The sequence below is a fragment of the Nuphar pumila genome, chromosome 3 (assembly GCF_984573655.1).
Source record: "Nuphar pumila chromosome 3, dmNupPumi1.hap1.1, whole genome shotgun sequence".
Classification (NCBI taxonomy): domain Eukaryota; kingdom Viridiplantae; phylum Streptophyta; class Magnoliopsida; order Nymphaeales; family Nymphaeaceae; genus Nuphar; species Nuphar pumila.
In genome coordinates, this window is record NC_143251.1 from 23,123,776 (window position 1) to 23,141,403 (window position 17,628).

Consider the following 17,628-nt stretch of genomic DNA (forward strand, 5'->3'; position numbering starts at 1 on the left):
CCCGTTTGTTTCCTTTAGAGAGTATGCAGTGTAGTCTCAAAGATTTGGTACTACAACTATATGCTTTTCTCCAAACACATTCACTTTTGAACATTTAGATTAGTTGGCATTTGATAATTTCAAAAAAAAAATGTAGTTAAGCTTTTGAACTTCAGACAATATAAAGCTTAACATGCATTTGAACATTAGATAATATGCGACTTAATAGGCGTTTGAATATCAGCAACTGTGCAGTTTAATGTGCACTTGAACCTTAGCAAATTTGCAGATTATTATTATGTATTTGGACATCAGAGAATATTACATAACTTTCTACCCATGGAAACAAGCGGACTCCTTTTTAGTCTAAATGCAGAGTTTAGGCAACAACCCCACTGCATATCCCATTAGTCATAACAGAATCTAAGGTTACATCCTGAACCAACACAACAGGTCAAACCTACTTCAAATCAGTGCACAATTATACTTGCAACATTATCTAATTACCAATTATAAGGTGTTACATACTTATATTAAATCAAAATCAGTAGGTGCTAACCACCACTTGAACATGCGCAAATCTGAAAGTTTAAGAATTCAGCACTTGTACTAATTTCAGCCGAGAAGTTAATCAAATTATACCATAACCTGAGCATCAAAACTTTTAAAACATGCAACACTCTGAAAGCTTAAGAGTTCAGAACCTATAATAGCCTGCATCATAAAATGTTAGAATCTGCACTAAAAGTTTTATTCAGCCAACAACCACTACTACTTGGACCAATACCCAGACTAGGTATACTGTAACAGGGGGGTTGACGTCCATTTTCAGGGTTACTCAAGCCTGATTTGCAGAACTAAAAAGAAGAAAATTTAGAATAACGCCTTAACGCTGCAGCTAACAAAGAACATTTTCGAAGCTCAACAATACTGAAAACCTATATTTCATACTTGTCAAAATACATACATAACTTAGTGAACGAAGCACCCTGTGTCAGATTTTTATTACAAGTAACACCCACCGAACAAAGATTCACCTATTAATCACGGCCAACTACTCCTATCGAAATGCCTAATCGTATCAACCCTACATTCGCCATCTAACAGCATGATTTATCAGCCGGAAGATTTCTGCATGAAGTCCTACATGACATACTCAAAACCCCAATAAAGGAATCAACGTCTCTATGTCCCATACGCAATGTTTGAGGCAGCGCCAGTGCATCCTTGCTCTTTATGCGTGATTTCGTATCAATCAGACCTACTAGAGGGTATTGGTCGATGGAAGGAAAAATCCCCATAGTTACCTCCTTACGAAAACAAAAACTAAATGAAATCCTTTCGATTTGGGGTAACTATGACACAGTACAGGCTTAAAACACATTGTACTTGCAAAACATAATAAAATCCTACACCTAAATCCCAAAATTTTGATTTGGGGATTCACGGCAAACCCAAAACCCCAATCCTTTCTTGTTGGGAATTACGACAAATCCAAAGCATTCTTGAAAACTTAGTAAATATGCGAAATCATAGTAAAACCTACCTGTTCGGTGCTTCTCCTCTGCAGCCGAAATCCTGCTCTGCCGTGAAAGGGAGGATGAGAGGGAGAGAGAGAATAAGAGAGGAAACGAGGAAAAAGAGAGCGTGGGAGGGGAGGGTGAGAAGAGGGGACTAAATAGGGAGGGTGGCCTCGAAAAAGGAGGTCGGTTACCTCCCCCCCTTCCCCCAACGGCTGCACACACAACCCTCCCTCCCCCCTTCTTTCCACTATCGGGCTGTGTTAGGGTTGTCTCATAACCCTAATGCCCATTTTATCGGGCAGCCTATTTGTTTTTTTTTTGTAACTCATCTCCTCAGGCGGGGCGCGGCCCGGGTCCGAGACCCAGGATCCAACCGCGTGTTGGATCCGCGTCTCTTTCGCGATGTGGATTTGCAAGTTAGATTACAAATGGATCCAACTGTGGTTCCCTGCGTTAATTTTTTTTTCTAATTGCTATATATAATATTATATATATAGACCTCTTTTATGGATCCTGGATCCGAGCGTGGATTCCAGGCTCAAACTTTTTACGTATCGATTCAAGTATTTAAAAAAATTTGGTTATTACAACAACACTGGTTGTTGTAATAATTGGAGGAGGAGGCCTAGAAGACTTGGATGGAGATGATAGAAAAGGATAGGAATGCTTTGAACCTCACTGAGGACATGGCATTGGATAGAAATGATTGGAGGAGAAGGATTCATTTGGAAGACCCAGAATGATTTTCTTTTTTGGTTCATATCGCCTCCAATTGTTTTGGGATGAAGGCGTAGTTGTTGTTGTTTGTACAACAACACTGGTGTCAGCAATAAAAGAAACTTTTCCTCTATATAGAAAGGTTGATTTAGTGGTTTCAAATTCTGGCCTTAAACAGTTTACAAATTGGTAAAAATGTTCCATATCGAGTTATTTTTGGCGAAGTTCGATATCTTCGGGACAATGCCACTTTGGCTTAAGAAGAGCCAACTCTTCCTAAAGTTCGAACAATTCATTATAATATTCTCTAATACTTTTGTCTCTTTGGGTCATAGTTCGCACATTGTTTTGTAAATTGCATATATGTACAATATCTTTAAAAGAATACATATTTCTAAGGTATTCTCAAGCCTTATTGGCATGCCCAAACTTTACAAGACTGATATCAACGCTATTAATTAGCTAAGACATAATCTTGGCATGCCCCATCCTCTATTCCTTCCATTTTTTCTCATAAGTAGCTAATACCCTGGTGTTCTCTCCTTTCATGAGAGGTACCTGTTTCTCATATTTAATTTTTGTGAGAATTAGTTTTGGTTTCGGATCAGAATCATCTACTAGCCCCCACAATCCCTTCTCTTAAATGTGGTGTTTCATAATTGAAGCCCACATCATATAATTGGTATCATTTAGTTTTACGGGCATGATGGTGACTTTATCATTGTCATCCATTCTTACAAGGGTGATGGAGAGAGAAAGGAGATGAGAGAGAAAAAAAGAAGAGAAAAATATGAGAAGGTGAAAGTGCGAGAACACAATCATGATTCCACGATCTTTGAGTAGTCAATGATCTTTCGAACCACTTCTTTCTTCAACTATGTAAGCACAAGAATACTTGAATCACAAATAACGTAACAAATAAACTTCTTGCTAAAATGACACAAAAAATGATGTAACAACTTTTCAAGATCTAGAAGATTCCAAGCTCTGATACCATGTAATGAAATGAAGATCTTCCACAAAAGTACAAATCCTCACAACAAGTGTCTATTAAAGACACCTTAATCACAACTCACAAAAGGGCACAAATGAGAGAACTCAAGAAAAAAATAAATAAATTTATTTCATTCACATAAATGCTTAAAAAACATTGTAACAATAAGAAGGGAGTTACCCCTATTTATACACATAAGATAGAGGCAGATAAATGCCTTTAAGAGACTCTAAAGGAGTCGTTGGAGCTAGTCCAACGACTATATGTGTAGTTGTTGGACTAGCTCCAACGGCTCTTCAAACTAGTCAACATGAAAATGTTGACTAATTTGAGTCTAGTTCAAAAAGAACTAGACATCCTAAAATTACAAAAAAAAGAAAACGGAAAAAATAAAAAAAAATATAAATATATATGTATTATATATAATTATATATACCTATACATTTATGTATATACACTTTTTAATAGGGTCTCAAAAATCACAAATTTTATTAATGTACCAATCTTGCAAAAAAGCATAATACTTAACACTCATGTGAGGTAACATGATGTAAAAAAAACATGTAAGATAACATTCACCAATGAGCCATGAGTCTAAGAAATATTACAATCAAAAGGCACAAACCATTCAAGTGCAATAAAAATACCTCCCAAATGGGCACAATCACAAGGGCCACTAAAAAAGCCAACAAGAGAGTACACAATAGCATAAATATTTTTAATAATTTTTAAAATGCACACTTAAAATGCATTTATAAACCTCATAGAGAAGTTCAACATAAATTCCACAAGGATGAGTGCATAATTTCTCATAAAAGAACAAGTTATGCACGAAGAAATCATGCTCAATACCTTATGCTCGAATAGACAAACTCATTCATCAATGTGTATTTTAGACAATCAACAAAGATCATATATCAAATTTCTAAAAACTAACAAGATATCTATGATCACTACGACCCAACGACCTATAATCTTAATAGTACGGAAAGTATTCTATGTTTCACGTAAGAGTACATGAAAGAGAAAAGAAAGAAATTCAAACACAAGTAAAATTTTATAAGATCATACTTGTGAATGGCACACAAAACCATTTTAAAATATTTAACAATAATAAAAAAAACAACACTAATATGAGTTCAACAAAGTCCAATATAGGGATAAAAAACGCAATAAATTTGAAGTCATACATAAGAACATGTTTTGACATTTATAACCATGAAGTGCTCGAATAAATCATCTAAGTGCCAAAAACACATGCTCAAGAATACTAGATCATATACATACATATTAAATAAATATAGTTAGAAAAACCTAAGATTCAAACTAGATCTCATAAAAGCATATACATTTAAATATCATATCACGAAACCAAATAAATATTATAAATTTATGAAACATTTAATAAAGATTATATATATATATATATATATGTGTGTGTGTGTGTAAACAAATCCAACAACAGATTTGAAAAGTTTTTAAAGGTTTAACTTTTAAAAAAATAACAAATAATTTTTCAAAGATAAGAAAAGTGAGTGCTTTCTCATGCATAATGCATGAGATAGATAACTCAAGTAAAAATAAAAATTTAAGATACATACCAGGTCAAGATCTCCCTTGAATCCAAGTCATACATCGATCACGATTCTTTCACGAAGCTCAAACTCAAACCAAAGAATCCCAAGACCCAAAAAGGCAAAATACCAGGAAAATGTTCTTGGCTCTGATACCATGGAATGAAATATGCGGGAAAACAGATACAAAGTGCTCAAACACTGTTATAAGTCTAATAAAGAACAATACAAAAACACCAAGGCACTACACATGCATAAAGTGCATATAGAAGTCTTCAAAGAGTCAAAACAATGACAAAAAAGCATAAAAAATATAAGTTTTATTGAGTAGAATGCTTAGGAAAAGCATTAAGTCTAATGGGACAAGCTATCTCTATTTATATACAAACAAGAGGGCCAAGAAGACCCATATAGCTGTTGGGAAAGGTTCTAACAACTAGAAATATAGCTGTTGGAGGTTTTCAACAACTATATTCACTAAAAGACAAAACTGAATATAGCTGTTGGAGATACCCAACAGTTATATTGATTAAAAGACAAAATTGCCCTTTACAAAAGTGTAAATGACATTATAAAAAAGAGGTCAATTCTGCCCATAAAGGGCAGAGCCTATTACATGAACATAATTACCATTCTGCCCCTAATGGGCAGAGCCTGTTACATGTAAAAAAGAATCACAATACCCTAAAGGGTATACCTATTACAAATGGAAGAAAAACAGTTTAAAATTATATATATATATATATATATATATATATATATATATATATATATATCTGAATCAATACATTTTAACATGTGTGTGGTGGCATGTAGGCAAATTACTTCATGTTCTCGTCACGTCATTTTAGATGATCCATGATGGAGAAACTTTTTTATTAAAAAATCATTTTGCTGGGTACCTCTTCTTTTGATGTACCTTTATCTCTATGTCACATGGGTGCAGGGATGCGGCACTTCCAAAAAACTCGGGTGCGGGGGTGGGGGGTGCGGCAAAAAAAAATAAATATATATATATATATATATATATATATATATATATATATATATATATATATATATATATATATATATATATAAAACGAGCCTATACAAGTCAAGCTGAACCCACATATTTTTAATCGGGTACTTGAACCCGATAAGAACTATATGAACCAGACCCGAATGATACTCAGTAAAAACATATTTTTTATTATTTTTACATTAAAAAATTGCAGGTCTTAATGGAAACTCAGGTCAGGGTCTGATATAAAATTTCACAAACTATACCTAGGTTCTTGTATTAATCAGATCTTCTGGTCGAAATCGACTCTTAATTGGGTCTTATTATTTATCACCATACCCGGATCTTATAGGGTTTGGTTCGGGTATGGGTAACATTGAATGCAATAATAAAAAACATGGTCTTTTTCTTATGTAAAAACTGACATGATGGGTGTCCGTATGTAATTTCACATTATATAAAACAAAACTCAGTTCAGAAAATATCTTCACCGAGAGAGAGAGAGAGAGGTTGGGAGATTAGGGTTTGCTGCTTCCTAGTTCTTGAATTAGGCTTTTTTTTTTGCTCTATCGCGTGCATCCAAAGGCATCGGCTTGGGTTCTTTTTCTCGAGGGACGTCTGGAATCGGTCCGTTGACGCAGGATTGGGAGCCGATTGTGATCAGGAAGAAGACGCCCAATGCCGCGGCCAAGAAGGATGAGAAGGCGGTGAACGCCGCGAGGAGCAGTGCGGATATCGAGATCATCAAGAAGTGTGAGTCCCCGCTCGCCTTTTTTCCCTTTAGAAATTGCGAGAAATACGAGTTCCTCGTCGATTACGTTCGTGTTCTGTCTTTCCTCTTTTTTCTCACCCGTATCTTCCGATCGCCTTTTTTCCCCCTTGGAAATCCTATGTCTCGTTGATATTTTCTCTTGTTTTCGGCTTCGTTAGCTCAAGAGTAGAGTTACCAGTCGAGGAAGCGGGAGCGGGAGTGGGAGTGGGAAGCGAGGCACTTTAAAAAATTTAGGAAGCGGGGAAGCGTGGGACTACTTAGAAGAAAATTCTGAACCGTCTCGGAAGCGAGGGGAAGCGGAAAAATGGGGAAGCGTGGGGGAAGCGTGCTTCCCATAAATGGGAAGCGCACTTCCCAAAAAAGGGGGATGCTTCCCCTCACGCTTCGGAAGCGCGACGTTTCGCTCTTCGGGGAAGCGCGCTTTCCCTTTTACCTAGGCGCTTCCGGTAACTCTGCTCAAGAGTTAGACGATTCCATTGATAATTCGTGAATTTATTGGTTATATTCATCTTTCCAACCTCCTTTCCCCTGAAATCCGTGGAACAGGCTCTAATGATTCAAGATCTTTTTGTCCTTGATAAAAAATTAAAATTTTTTTAATAAAAAAATTTAACAAAAAGGAACCTGGGTGCGGCCAACGCACCCAGGGTTGGGTTGACCGCACCCGGTGTCGCACCCGCGTCGAGTTGCGTCGATGCGGGTGCGGCACCCTGCTATTCGAATCCCTGTGACATAGCTTTATCTAATAATGTGACTAACAGTTTATGTAATGATAAAGATTAAGGTGATTAAGTGCAAATTGTAAATGAATAGCAGGCTTGCTTTCTCTTTTGTGTGAGGCAGTGTTATTAAAAACACGCCTTGAGGCGCAAAAGGTGTGCCTCAAGGCGCCAGCATGAGGCATGAGGCGTGAAAAAAGAAGAAGAAGAAGAATCATATGTTTTAACTTTTATAGGTTAATCAAGAAGAAGAAGAAGAATCATATGTTTTAACTTTTATAGGTTAATCAATAAGAAGTTAATCTCATATGTTTTAACTTTTATAGGTTAATCAAGAAGAATAAGTTAATCTCATATGTTTTAACTTTTATAAGTTAATCTCATGTTTTTTTTAGTACTTATTTGAGATTTTCTATTGCTTATTGGTTGTTGCTTTATAGGACATTATATTTTTCAATTATATAATTAGTTTTCCAGTTATGTAATCAGTTTCTTAGTTACTTTTATATGTTAATCTCATATTTTTTAATACTTATATGAGATTTTCTATTTTTTATTGGTTGTTACTTGTTACTCCATCAATAAAGCATTTCTTTATTTATTTGTATTTTTAGATATTTTTTATAAATTTTTTAAAGTTTTCAAAAAAAAATTTTGAGGCTTACGCTTTACGCCTCGCCTCGGTTTTTGGTGGAGCGCCTCGCTGTGCCTCAACGCTTTTCACAGCACTGGTGTGAGGTGTTGGACACACGAAAACACATTGCTGGCACCTAGGGATCTTGTTTCTCATCTTCTACTAATATCTTGAAAACTCTGGCTAGAGCTGCTGACTGTTAAAAATTAAAAAGTTGCAGCAAGTTCGGTTGGTGTTTGTTTCTTATTTCTGCTTGATCAGTTAATGTAATTTTTATGAGTTTGTTGTTGATTTTATTTTACTGCCAGTTGTTTGCTTGTCTCAATATAGAATTACGCCAGTGTGCAGCAGTTTTATTTTCATTGAGAATGCATGATGGCATGCCGTATTGAGCACTTACCAAATAAGATCTCTGTTGGTCTGTTCATAACTATCATATCTATAGATCATTCAATACATACCTCTGTGGCTTCCTCTCCACGAACTTCATCCTTTTATCGTGGTACCCTTGTAGCTGTCATGTGTCTTCTTTGTAAGCTGCTTAGATGTGAGCGAGTGCCTTGTTTGCATTATTTATCTATAGATCATTCAAAACTTACCTCTGTGGCTTCCTCTGCACAAATTTCATCCTTTTATCGTGGTACCCATGTAGCTGTCATGTGTCTTCTTTGTAAGCTGCTTAGATGTGAACGAGTGCCTTGTTTGCATTATTTAGGTACCATGTAAGACTCTGGATAGACGGTATTTTTACTTCTCCACACGTTAGTTTCTTTCTCTTACACTTTTTTTTGAAACTTATATGACATGAAAAATATCCAGACATGAGAAAAGAGGGAGGAAGCTCTGAGTCAGTGGTGGATAGTGCAAGCAAAATTGCGGATAATGGATTTAAGTCTTCACCACTTGTGTAATTTCTAACTGCTCAGTTTTTATCCATTTATTTCCCCAATATCTCGTGCTGTGGAGTTCATCAATCCTTCCTGTTCTTTTTGCTCAGCTCTGCAGGAGTGGACGAGGAAGCAACTTGTAGAGGACCTGATGTGGGGTGTTTGGGTCCGGCCAGCAGTAGTAATGATGCATCAGCTAGTGGAGATGCAGTTCAGGCTTGTGGACTGCCAACCCAGTCTGTTGTTGAGGTGCCAGTGGATCGAGCTGGTCTGCCTATGGATGAGCAGCCAAACCATAGAACTGAGAAGTTGGAAGAGAAATCACGCCCCAAGAGGAAATTAAGTCAGGGAACTAACCCTTCTAAGAAAACAATCACTGGTGTTGCAGGTCGAGGACGAGGAAGGAAAGATAGCGCGTACAAAGGTGGGCAGGGACGCAGAATTGGGCAGGAAGCATCGAAATGACAGGATCCATTTTGTCAAGCACCTGTTGTACCAATAGCTGTACATTATTCTGGGAATTCCAGCAGTTTTTTCTAGCTGATTTCTCTTTTGTAATCCTATGTAGAACATTTTTCATGGCATAGCCTGTTTGTTTTATCATTATCAGATTAAATTAGATCAGAAATAGTGAAATTTGAGGGTGCTTGCTATTGTGTGTGCTTTCTGCAGAAATTTGTAACTTGATCAACTTAGAAACCACGGCTACATACCGGATCTACTTGGATCTATTGGACTTTTGTTGTGAAAAAGGATGCTAGTTGATCTCTTCAAATCGACATTCTGTGATCATTTGTCTGTCAAAGAGTAGAATGGCTGCTATGATGTATTGTTTTTGGGTAGGATTGAATTGGTCCAAACTTAGTCTGGATCCGAGCTGTTTTAGAATTATTGGAACAAGTCTGATCCATGTTCGGATAATTAGGGTTGTGTGTGAATTGCGGCAAGTTTTCAGTTATTAACACTGGTCCCTAAAACCAGACAATTGATTATTACCTAGATAAATTGCATGATTAAATGGTTTCAATATTTATTTTTTGACACGAGAATGGGGAGTGATTCAACAAGGATGAAAAACGAATCTTATATCTTAAGTGGTTATTTTATTTTTTGAGCGTCTTAAGTCGTTATTTAATGTGCATTATAAATGACGCTGTCTGTTGAAGGTAATAATGAAAAGCTGGTCTACTTTGTAAATAGCTGATAAGTTAGCTGAGTGGTTTGTAATTTACTCAATGCCTTTTTATTACATATATCACTCAGATCCCTCTCCTGATGTGTGCGTGTGATTTGAGCGTAAAAAATGTGGTTTGATCAGGTCATTTTGAATCGCCACCTCACATCTCACAGCTGGGCCCCATTCTAACGGTCCCCAAATGAGATTGCAGTTGGCGTTCAATATGGCGTGATCTGCTCTTGTAAAAATTAGGCCTAATATTTCATTGGGTGACATGGGTCTCTCTCTCTCTCTCTCTCGTGTCCCTGCTCTGAGATACTCCCCTGTGTCATCTATACAAAACACCAGGAATTTAATTTCATTAGACACCTGACATGCGAATGGGTCTTTATTGTATCAATATCATGTTATGTGTTGTAATATATTGGAATCCCTTGGCATGTTTGTCCCTTATTTTTCAAACCCATGTACCGCACATGGATACCCAGACCATGCCGCAGTTAGGCCCCCACATGCGTTCATGGTCGTCTCTTCTATGCTCTGTTTGGGAGCCGGAGATGGGGAGTGGGGATGGTATTTAATGGGGGTGTAATTAATACCACCAACCTCTACAGGTGTTTGGGAACCCCGTTTTGTGAGATGAGGCTGGTGTTGGGAGTGAAGATGGGCCATTTTTAACTACATCCTCAAAAAGATGTTGACAACTCCAGTCTCATCTCCACTCCCATCACCCCTCTCATCTCCTCCCCAACACTAGCTCCCAAACAGATCCCTAAATGCATTGGATGCTCCTGACCCATATGTAGAAAGTTTTCTTCTTGCTCTCCATGGAACTCACTCGCACTAAAAATGTCAACTAATCTTTAGGCTTGTTCTCTTCCCATTGTGGATTTTCGCTGAACCTTGACATCTTGTCCATGAAATTTTACTCGGATGATATCCAGAATTCCAGATGGGTGATGACGTGGCTTTGAATTAAGGAATTAGCAAATAATGCATATGCTCATAGTTGTAAAATATTTATTCTTCCCCCTTTGTAAATCGGCTTCTTGTTTTCAAGCAGGTAGGGGTTTACCTAACCCCAGCTTTCTTTGTAAAAGAAATATATAGTTGGTAAAAATCAAGTAAACGACTTTGTCACTAGTTTTAAAACACTCCCAAAAGGTGACCATGAAAATGAAAGAGTTGTAGTTCATGAACTCTGGTCACCAAAAGTACTACCCTTAACATCCAAAGGAGTTATCTGAATTTGTTAGAAAGGGATGTGGCAATGGTCGCAGCACAAAAGGACATGCTGGCCAGAACCTTGTAGTAACATAAAATTATGGCATTGTATCTTTCTATGCTACGTGGAGGCCTCTTAAGCATTGTCGACAAAAAAGATGCTCGATATGATGCATCAATGTGGATAGAGCTCACCTACTATTACAAAAAAAAAAAAGTGGGGCCAACTCCAAACTGACTTCATTCGGGGAATTTTTCTTTCATTGATGCTTTAGGAGAAGCAACTTCTCAGAGTTGTGGAGCTTGACTTCTCAAATCTGAAAATGAAATTTCTTAATATTGGAAAACCTCTTCTACAAATTTTTATTCTCCTTAAAAAACTTGCTTGTATGATGAGATTTTTTTTTTGTTAAAATAAATGTTTTTACTATTTTTTTCTTATGTTGCGTTCTGTTTCTTTTGGTTTAGGTTGTTTCCACTTTCCTCAAACACTTTCAATCTTTCTTACCAACGGGAGGAGCTGTCTGTGCACGTCTCCCTGTGGTGGGACGTTGCAGATTCAAAACCCCATGTGCGTTGATTCAAAACCCCAGGTTCGACTCTCGTAAAGTGTACAGGTGTCTTTAACTGGTGGACTCCATAAAAGGCTTGGGTGCCTCACAAGAGGCAGGCCCATTAAGTGACTCGATTCTCGGTGAGGGTTCCTTGTCATAAAAAAAGCTTCTCGCTTCCTACTTGGTGAATCCACTTCATGCACTCCCTTCATATTCTACTGTCAGCTATGGTTTTTACTATTTGCCAAAAAAAAAATCGAGATGCTTTAATTGTCTACAAAAGCTCCACTCATCTCATCTGGTAGGGGCGCTCCTAAATGCAACTAATGTCACAAATTAATTTGAAACCATGGCTGTGCATTCTTTACTATGGTGCAACACTGTTAAACAAATGATTGGGCTAATCATTGCTAGTAGCAACAACGACAACCTAAACCAACTTTAAAAATGAAAAATGACAAGATTGTACGATAAATTTGGCCCATTTCCCCAAATGCTTCACAAATTTTGAAATCCGCCGGATGTTCAATTTCACAAGTTCCTTACTTTTTACCTTTAGCTTGATTTTTTGCACGTAAAGTTGCTACTCTCTCAATCTTGCTAAATATCACTAAAAACAAAATAACAAAATTTACACGATATTTTCATTGCGAAAATGGTTACTCATCACTTTCACAAAAGCCCTACGATTTTTACATTTATAATACGAAAATAGCGATAATGCTTGCAAAAATCCCTTGCATGCAAATTTTGTCAAGAGTTTCACATTAGTGGTTGCGAAAGTTTATTTTCGATGCAAAAATCATGAAAAGTTTGTGAAATTCACATACTTTTGCATGCAGTCAACTTTAAGTGTTGCAGGATTTTGTTTTAGTGTGTGAATTTCATTGTACACACACACACACACACACACATATATATATATATATATAGGCGATTAGCATGCGAAGTTCGTCAAAAGTTTTGCATTGGTAGTTACAAGATTGCTGAAATGTTTGTAAATTTTTTAAAAGGTTTGTGAAAATTGTGAAATTTTGTATGTGGTAATATGAAATTCCTTTTCAGCATGAGAATTCTTCAAGAATTAAATGCATTTTTCATTTCTTAAAACCTTTTCTATGCAACCGAGGGCTATTTTCACATAACCTAGGTTTTCTTGTGGTCTGCAAACCTCTTCCTCCCCGACAAATTTTTTGGTGACTATTTTCGGTGAAACAACATCGGTGACTATTTCAGTCAATCCTTCGAGTTTTTGTGGTAAGGTCATTGTTCACCGGTGAATCATTTTTTTATTGCCATGCATTTCTAATTTCATGTTTCTAAAAAGATGATAAAAAGCGACTGCTGTTAGGTAAAAAAATGAACATTGGCATGATTGTTCAAAATTTTTTTATTGCCATGCATTTCTAATTTCACGTTTATAAAAAGATGAACATTGGCATCATTGTTCAGTTTTTTTTGAAAATTCTAATTTCATGTTTCTGATTGTCATGAATTTCTAAAAAGATGATAAAAATAGCCAAACACACAAGAGGAATTTCTTATGTTGTCAAGCATTTCCATGCATTTCTAATTTCTGTTATTGCATTTAGTTATTGTCACGCATTTCTAATTTTTGTTTATCATGATTTTTTAGTAGACTATTCTTCATTTTTGTTATTATTGAAATTTATTATTTTAAGTATTGCAATATGGCACCAAAGAAGTCCAAGTTTGAATTCACTTTGAAATCAATTTAGGATTTGCATGCACTTCAAACATACAACTTAAAGTACTTGATGATCCTTACGTAGTGAGTCATATTTCTTATACTGAAACATACAATATGCTTGCCACTTGAGGTAGTTGTAGAAGGTCAACAGGAAGCGGAGGAGAGTGAGGCTAGGTTGGAAGAGGAGATAGTGCATGCTACGAGGAAGAGGTCGCAACGACCAATAAGGTTTGGTGCTCATCTAAAAGTTCTTTTCTCCATTGTGTGTGTAAGCATGCTTTTATGTTATAGATAAGTAAATTGAGTCTTTAAAATGTTATACTGGTTTATGTAAGCATAGATAGTCAAACATACTATTATTCGTGCATATCCATTGGAAGACCCATGACATGTGACATTTTTTTCTAAATTTTCTATTGCAATGTGGAGGCAGTTGTACAACGATGAGGATAGAAATGAGGGAGGAGGGTTGGGTTCTCGTATCAGCAGGGAAGCTTGCATTGTAGAATTGCGCAAGATGACCATGACATATGTAAGTATTCTTGAAACAATTTCTTACATTTTGTGCTATAATATGATATAGAAACAACCATGAATGAAATGTTATTGTAGGTAACCTAGTGACCCTATATAGACGCGGTGGATGTGGATAAACAGGATGTGGTTGTTATAGTAAAGGGCCTCGTAAGGAGGAATATTTGGTTGCATAACATGAATACAGTTGAACGCTAACTAGCCAGTCGAGTGGTTCAGCAATTTGGTTTTGTTCAGAAGCAACCACCTCATCACCCTGGTGTAGTAAGCAAATTTGTTCATGGTACATAGAAGGATTACCCGACGTTGTTTGAATTTGAACTTGAAGACAAATACGATGATAGGAAAGACATCAATAACTCATTTACGGTACTTGATGACGAGGAAGTTAATGTCTACACTGAGGAGGAGGAGGAGGAGGAAGTTAGGGCAAGGAGTTAGAAGCACATTGTAGAGGTGACCTTTTTAAGAGAAGAAAATCAAAGGTTAAGGGAGTTACTTAAAGCAAAGGATGACATGCTACAAAGTGAAAATGATCTTATTGAAAATATGGAGATCAACAAGGAGTTATTGTCACACCTTAAGCAATATGAGCAGTGATAATGAAGTTGTAATGAATTTGTTAGACTATTTTGGATTGTTATGTATATTATTGTAAATGAAGTTAAAATTTAATTGTTGTTTAACAATTTAACTAGCTTGAATGGTCATAGAGTGCATTCATTTCATTCTTTCATAAAATGAAGTCGCTTATACATTGCATTCATTCCATTCTTTCACAAGAATGCTAATTCTCAATGTTTCTTTGATGGGTAGAAAATAGAGTATGTGCATAGGTACCTTCGTCTCTTAGGCCTCAAGAATGCTCCATATCATTGCATCTTTGATGGGGAGAAAACACAATATACCATCATTGATTCTACACTCGATATTATTTTTCTAATTTTTTCTATACCACTCATCATGTGATCAAACACTGACTGTGCGATACATTGACTTTGTTTTGATAAAAAAAATATAGTATACCATCGATTCTATATCATCATCATCTAACACATCTATTCGGCTATCACAATTTGTTAAAGCAGAGGCTTCCTCGTCGATTTTACATCATCATTGTTCATGATGAGAACAAGTTTTAAGATAATCAATTGCAGCACTTTCGAATAACTTGTAGACTTTTGGTTTCCTATCCCACCCATACCATAAGATGCATTTATCGAAAAAACTCATCGTCGATGATTTTTTGCTGATAAAGTGCCATTGATCTTCTCACTGACAATGCTTTGCCCTGAAAAAATAACCATAATTTCTAACTATCTGGAGACCACAAAAAACACCCTAGTTTCTATGAAACCCTAACTTTGCTTTTATACTATGCTCGTATGGAAATTCACAAATCCAATTTTTTTTTTTGCATCACCTCATGCGAAACTATGTGATTTTCGCAAACCTTTCAGGAATTTCTTAAACATTTTATTAATTTTGCAACCACCAACATGAAACTCTTGAAAAAAATTCACACTATAAATGCCTATATATACACACAGGTAAATTCGTACGCTAAAATCTAATCTTGCATCGCTTAAAGTCTATACCATGCGAAAGTTCATGAATTATGTAAACTTTTCATGAATTTTGCATTGAAAGTAGACTTTTGCAACAATCAATGTGAAACTCTTGACTAATTTTGCACTCTAATCGCCTATATATACACATAAATTTGCACATTAAACAAAAAAAAGTAGACTTTCGCAATCACCAACGTGAAACTCTTAACTTTGCACGCTAATCACCTATATATACAACAAAATTTGCACGCTAAAACAAAATTTGACATTGCTTAAAGTTGACTGCATGTGAAAGTCCATGAATTCCATAAACTTTTTCATGATTTCCGTATCGAAATTAGACTTTCACAACGACTAATGTGAAACTCTTGACGAAATTCGCACATAAGGGATTTTCGCAAGCATTGCCACAATTTTCGTACTATAGATGCAAAAATTGTGGGGCTTTTGCAAAAGTGAGCAGTAGTCATTTTTGCAACATGTATTGTAAAAAAATCATGATTTTTGCAGAAATATCATGAAAATTTTGTTTTTAGTGATATTTAGCGAGATCAGAAGAGCGTCGTGAAGTAACACACAAAAATTGAAAAATATGCATGTGCTAAGGGTAAAAAGGTCCTAAAAAGTAGGAAATCCGTAAAATTGGACATCCAATGGATTCAAAATTTGTGGAGCATTTGAAAAAATATGCCTAATTTATAAACATTTTTCGTTTTAAAAACACCATCTCAACCTCCTAATCGGTTAAGGGGGTATCATGTGAAACATGACCACGATGGTGAATGTAGCCCTAGTGCCCTCGTAACAATAGAAATGGTCACCCCTTTTGCCAATAACAACAACAAGAGCAAAGACACCAATGATTTCATAAATAGGTAGCTCAGGCGCCAGATGCTGCTGTTTTGTGCATATGCTTGGCATCATGTGAAACGTGAGCAACATCGGAGATGATGAACTTGTTCATAGTTTCAGAGATGATGAACTTGTTCATAGTTTCAGAACACGACAACCCATGTAAACCACATTTATAAGGTTAGATTCCAAACAAATTAAAAAATAAAAATAAAAATGTGAAACGTATGGTGCTTTTTAGTAGATTGTACATATAGTCGACTGTAACGAATATTGCACACACACACATTTCTTCTCTAGTAGGAAAAGTTACAAAAATTCATGAGCTCTAAATGCTATTCTAAGGTAGGGATGGCAGTGGACCGGGGAAAAATGGGGCCCTGCCCCACCTCGGCCCATTGAAACCGGAGATGAAGGGCATGAGGCGGGGATGGAGGTTAAAATCAAAACCCGTGTGGGATGGAGGCAGGAATAGACTTACGCTTTCCCCTGCCCCGCCCCGTCCCCAATACCCGTTAGTAAAATGTTAAAATACTCTTTAGGAATGACAGGCCGAGGAAAAATCACCCAGTTTGGACCGGAGGTGGAGGACATAAAACAGGAATGAAGGTCAAAATCAAAACCCACGCAGGAATGGAGGTGAGGATGGACGGCAGAATTTTGAGACGGGGTGAGGGTGGAGACCTTGTCCCCCGCTCCCGCCCCGGTCGACTGCCATCAAGGTGTGGTTTGATATAGAAAACGAAGTGAATTGGGATGTTAGTATATATTAAATGTCCAGACCAAACCAAAATTGTCACTATTATTGTTACTTTATTCTCCTGAAATGTAAAAAATGATAGATTGGAATGATATATATATATATATATTCATCATGAGATTGTGCCATACCACTAGGTTTTTCAAGATGTGCCACATGAGTAGGTTTTAAAAAAAAAAGATTAAAAATTCACAACTGACAATGCACCAAAATTTCATGACTCGGGAAAACATGTTTTTACGCTGAAATGGCACACGCAATCCAAGATGCAATACCAAAAGAACAGAAAAACCATGTTGAGTGCATCTATAGGGTCAGATTTACTTGACAAAGTTTGCACCTCTACGATAGTATGTTACAATAGACTGTACCTTATGTGGGTGGGTGCGTGCGTGTGCATGTAAGCCTTTGGTTTTGCAGAAAGAAATGGAGGACGGTGAAGG

General features: G+C 36.6%; 1 protein-coding gene across 2 annotated transcripts in view; it reads left to right on the forward strand.

Annotated features, from left to right (window-relative positions):
- The window catches only part of LOC149842284 (protein KAKU4-like), a 78,539-nt gene extending 68,932 nt beyond the window's left edge, over positions 1–9,607 (forward strand). The window contains exons 8-9 of one of the 2 annotated variants that reach the window (XM_089999043.1): positions 8,735–8,822; positions 8,913–9,607. In XM_089999043.1, the coding sequence (XP_089855169.1) occupies positions 8,735–8,822; positions 8,913–9,267 (443 nt within the window). In that variant the 3' untranslated portion in view covers positions 9,268–9,607. The remainder of the gene's footprint in view (positions 1–8,734; positions 8,823–8,912) is intronic. The other variant, XM_089999044.1, reaches the window with a different exon arrangement.
- The last annotated feature ends 8,021 nt before the right edge of the window (positions 9,608–17,628 follow it).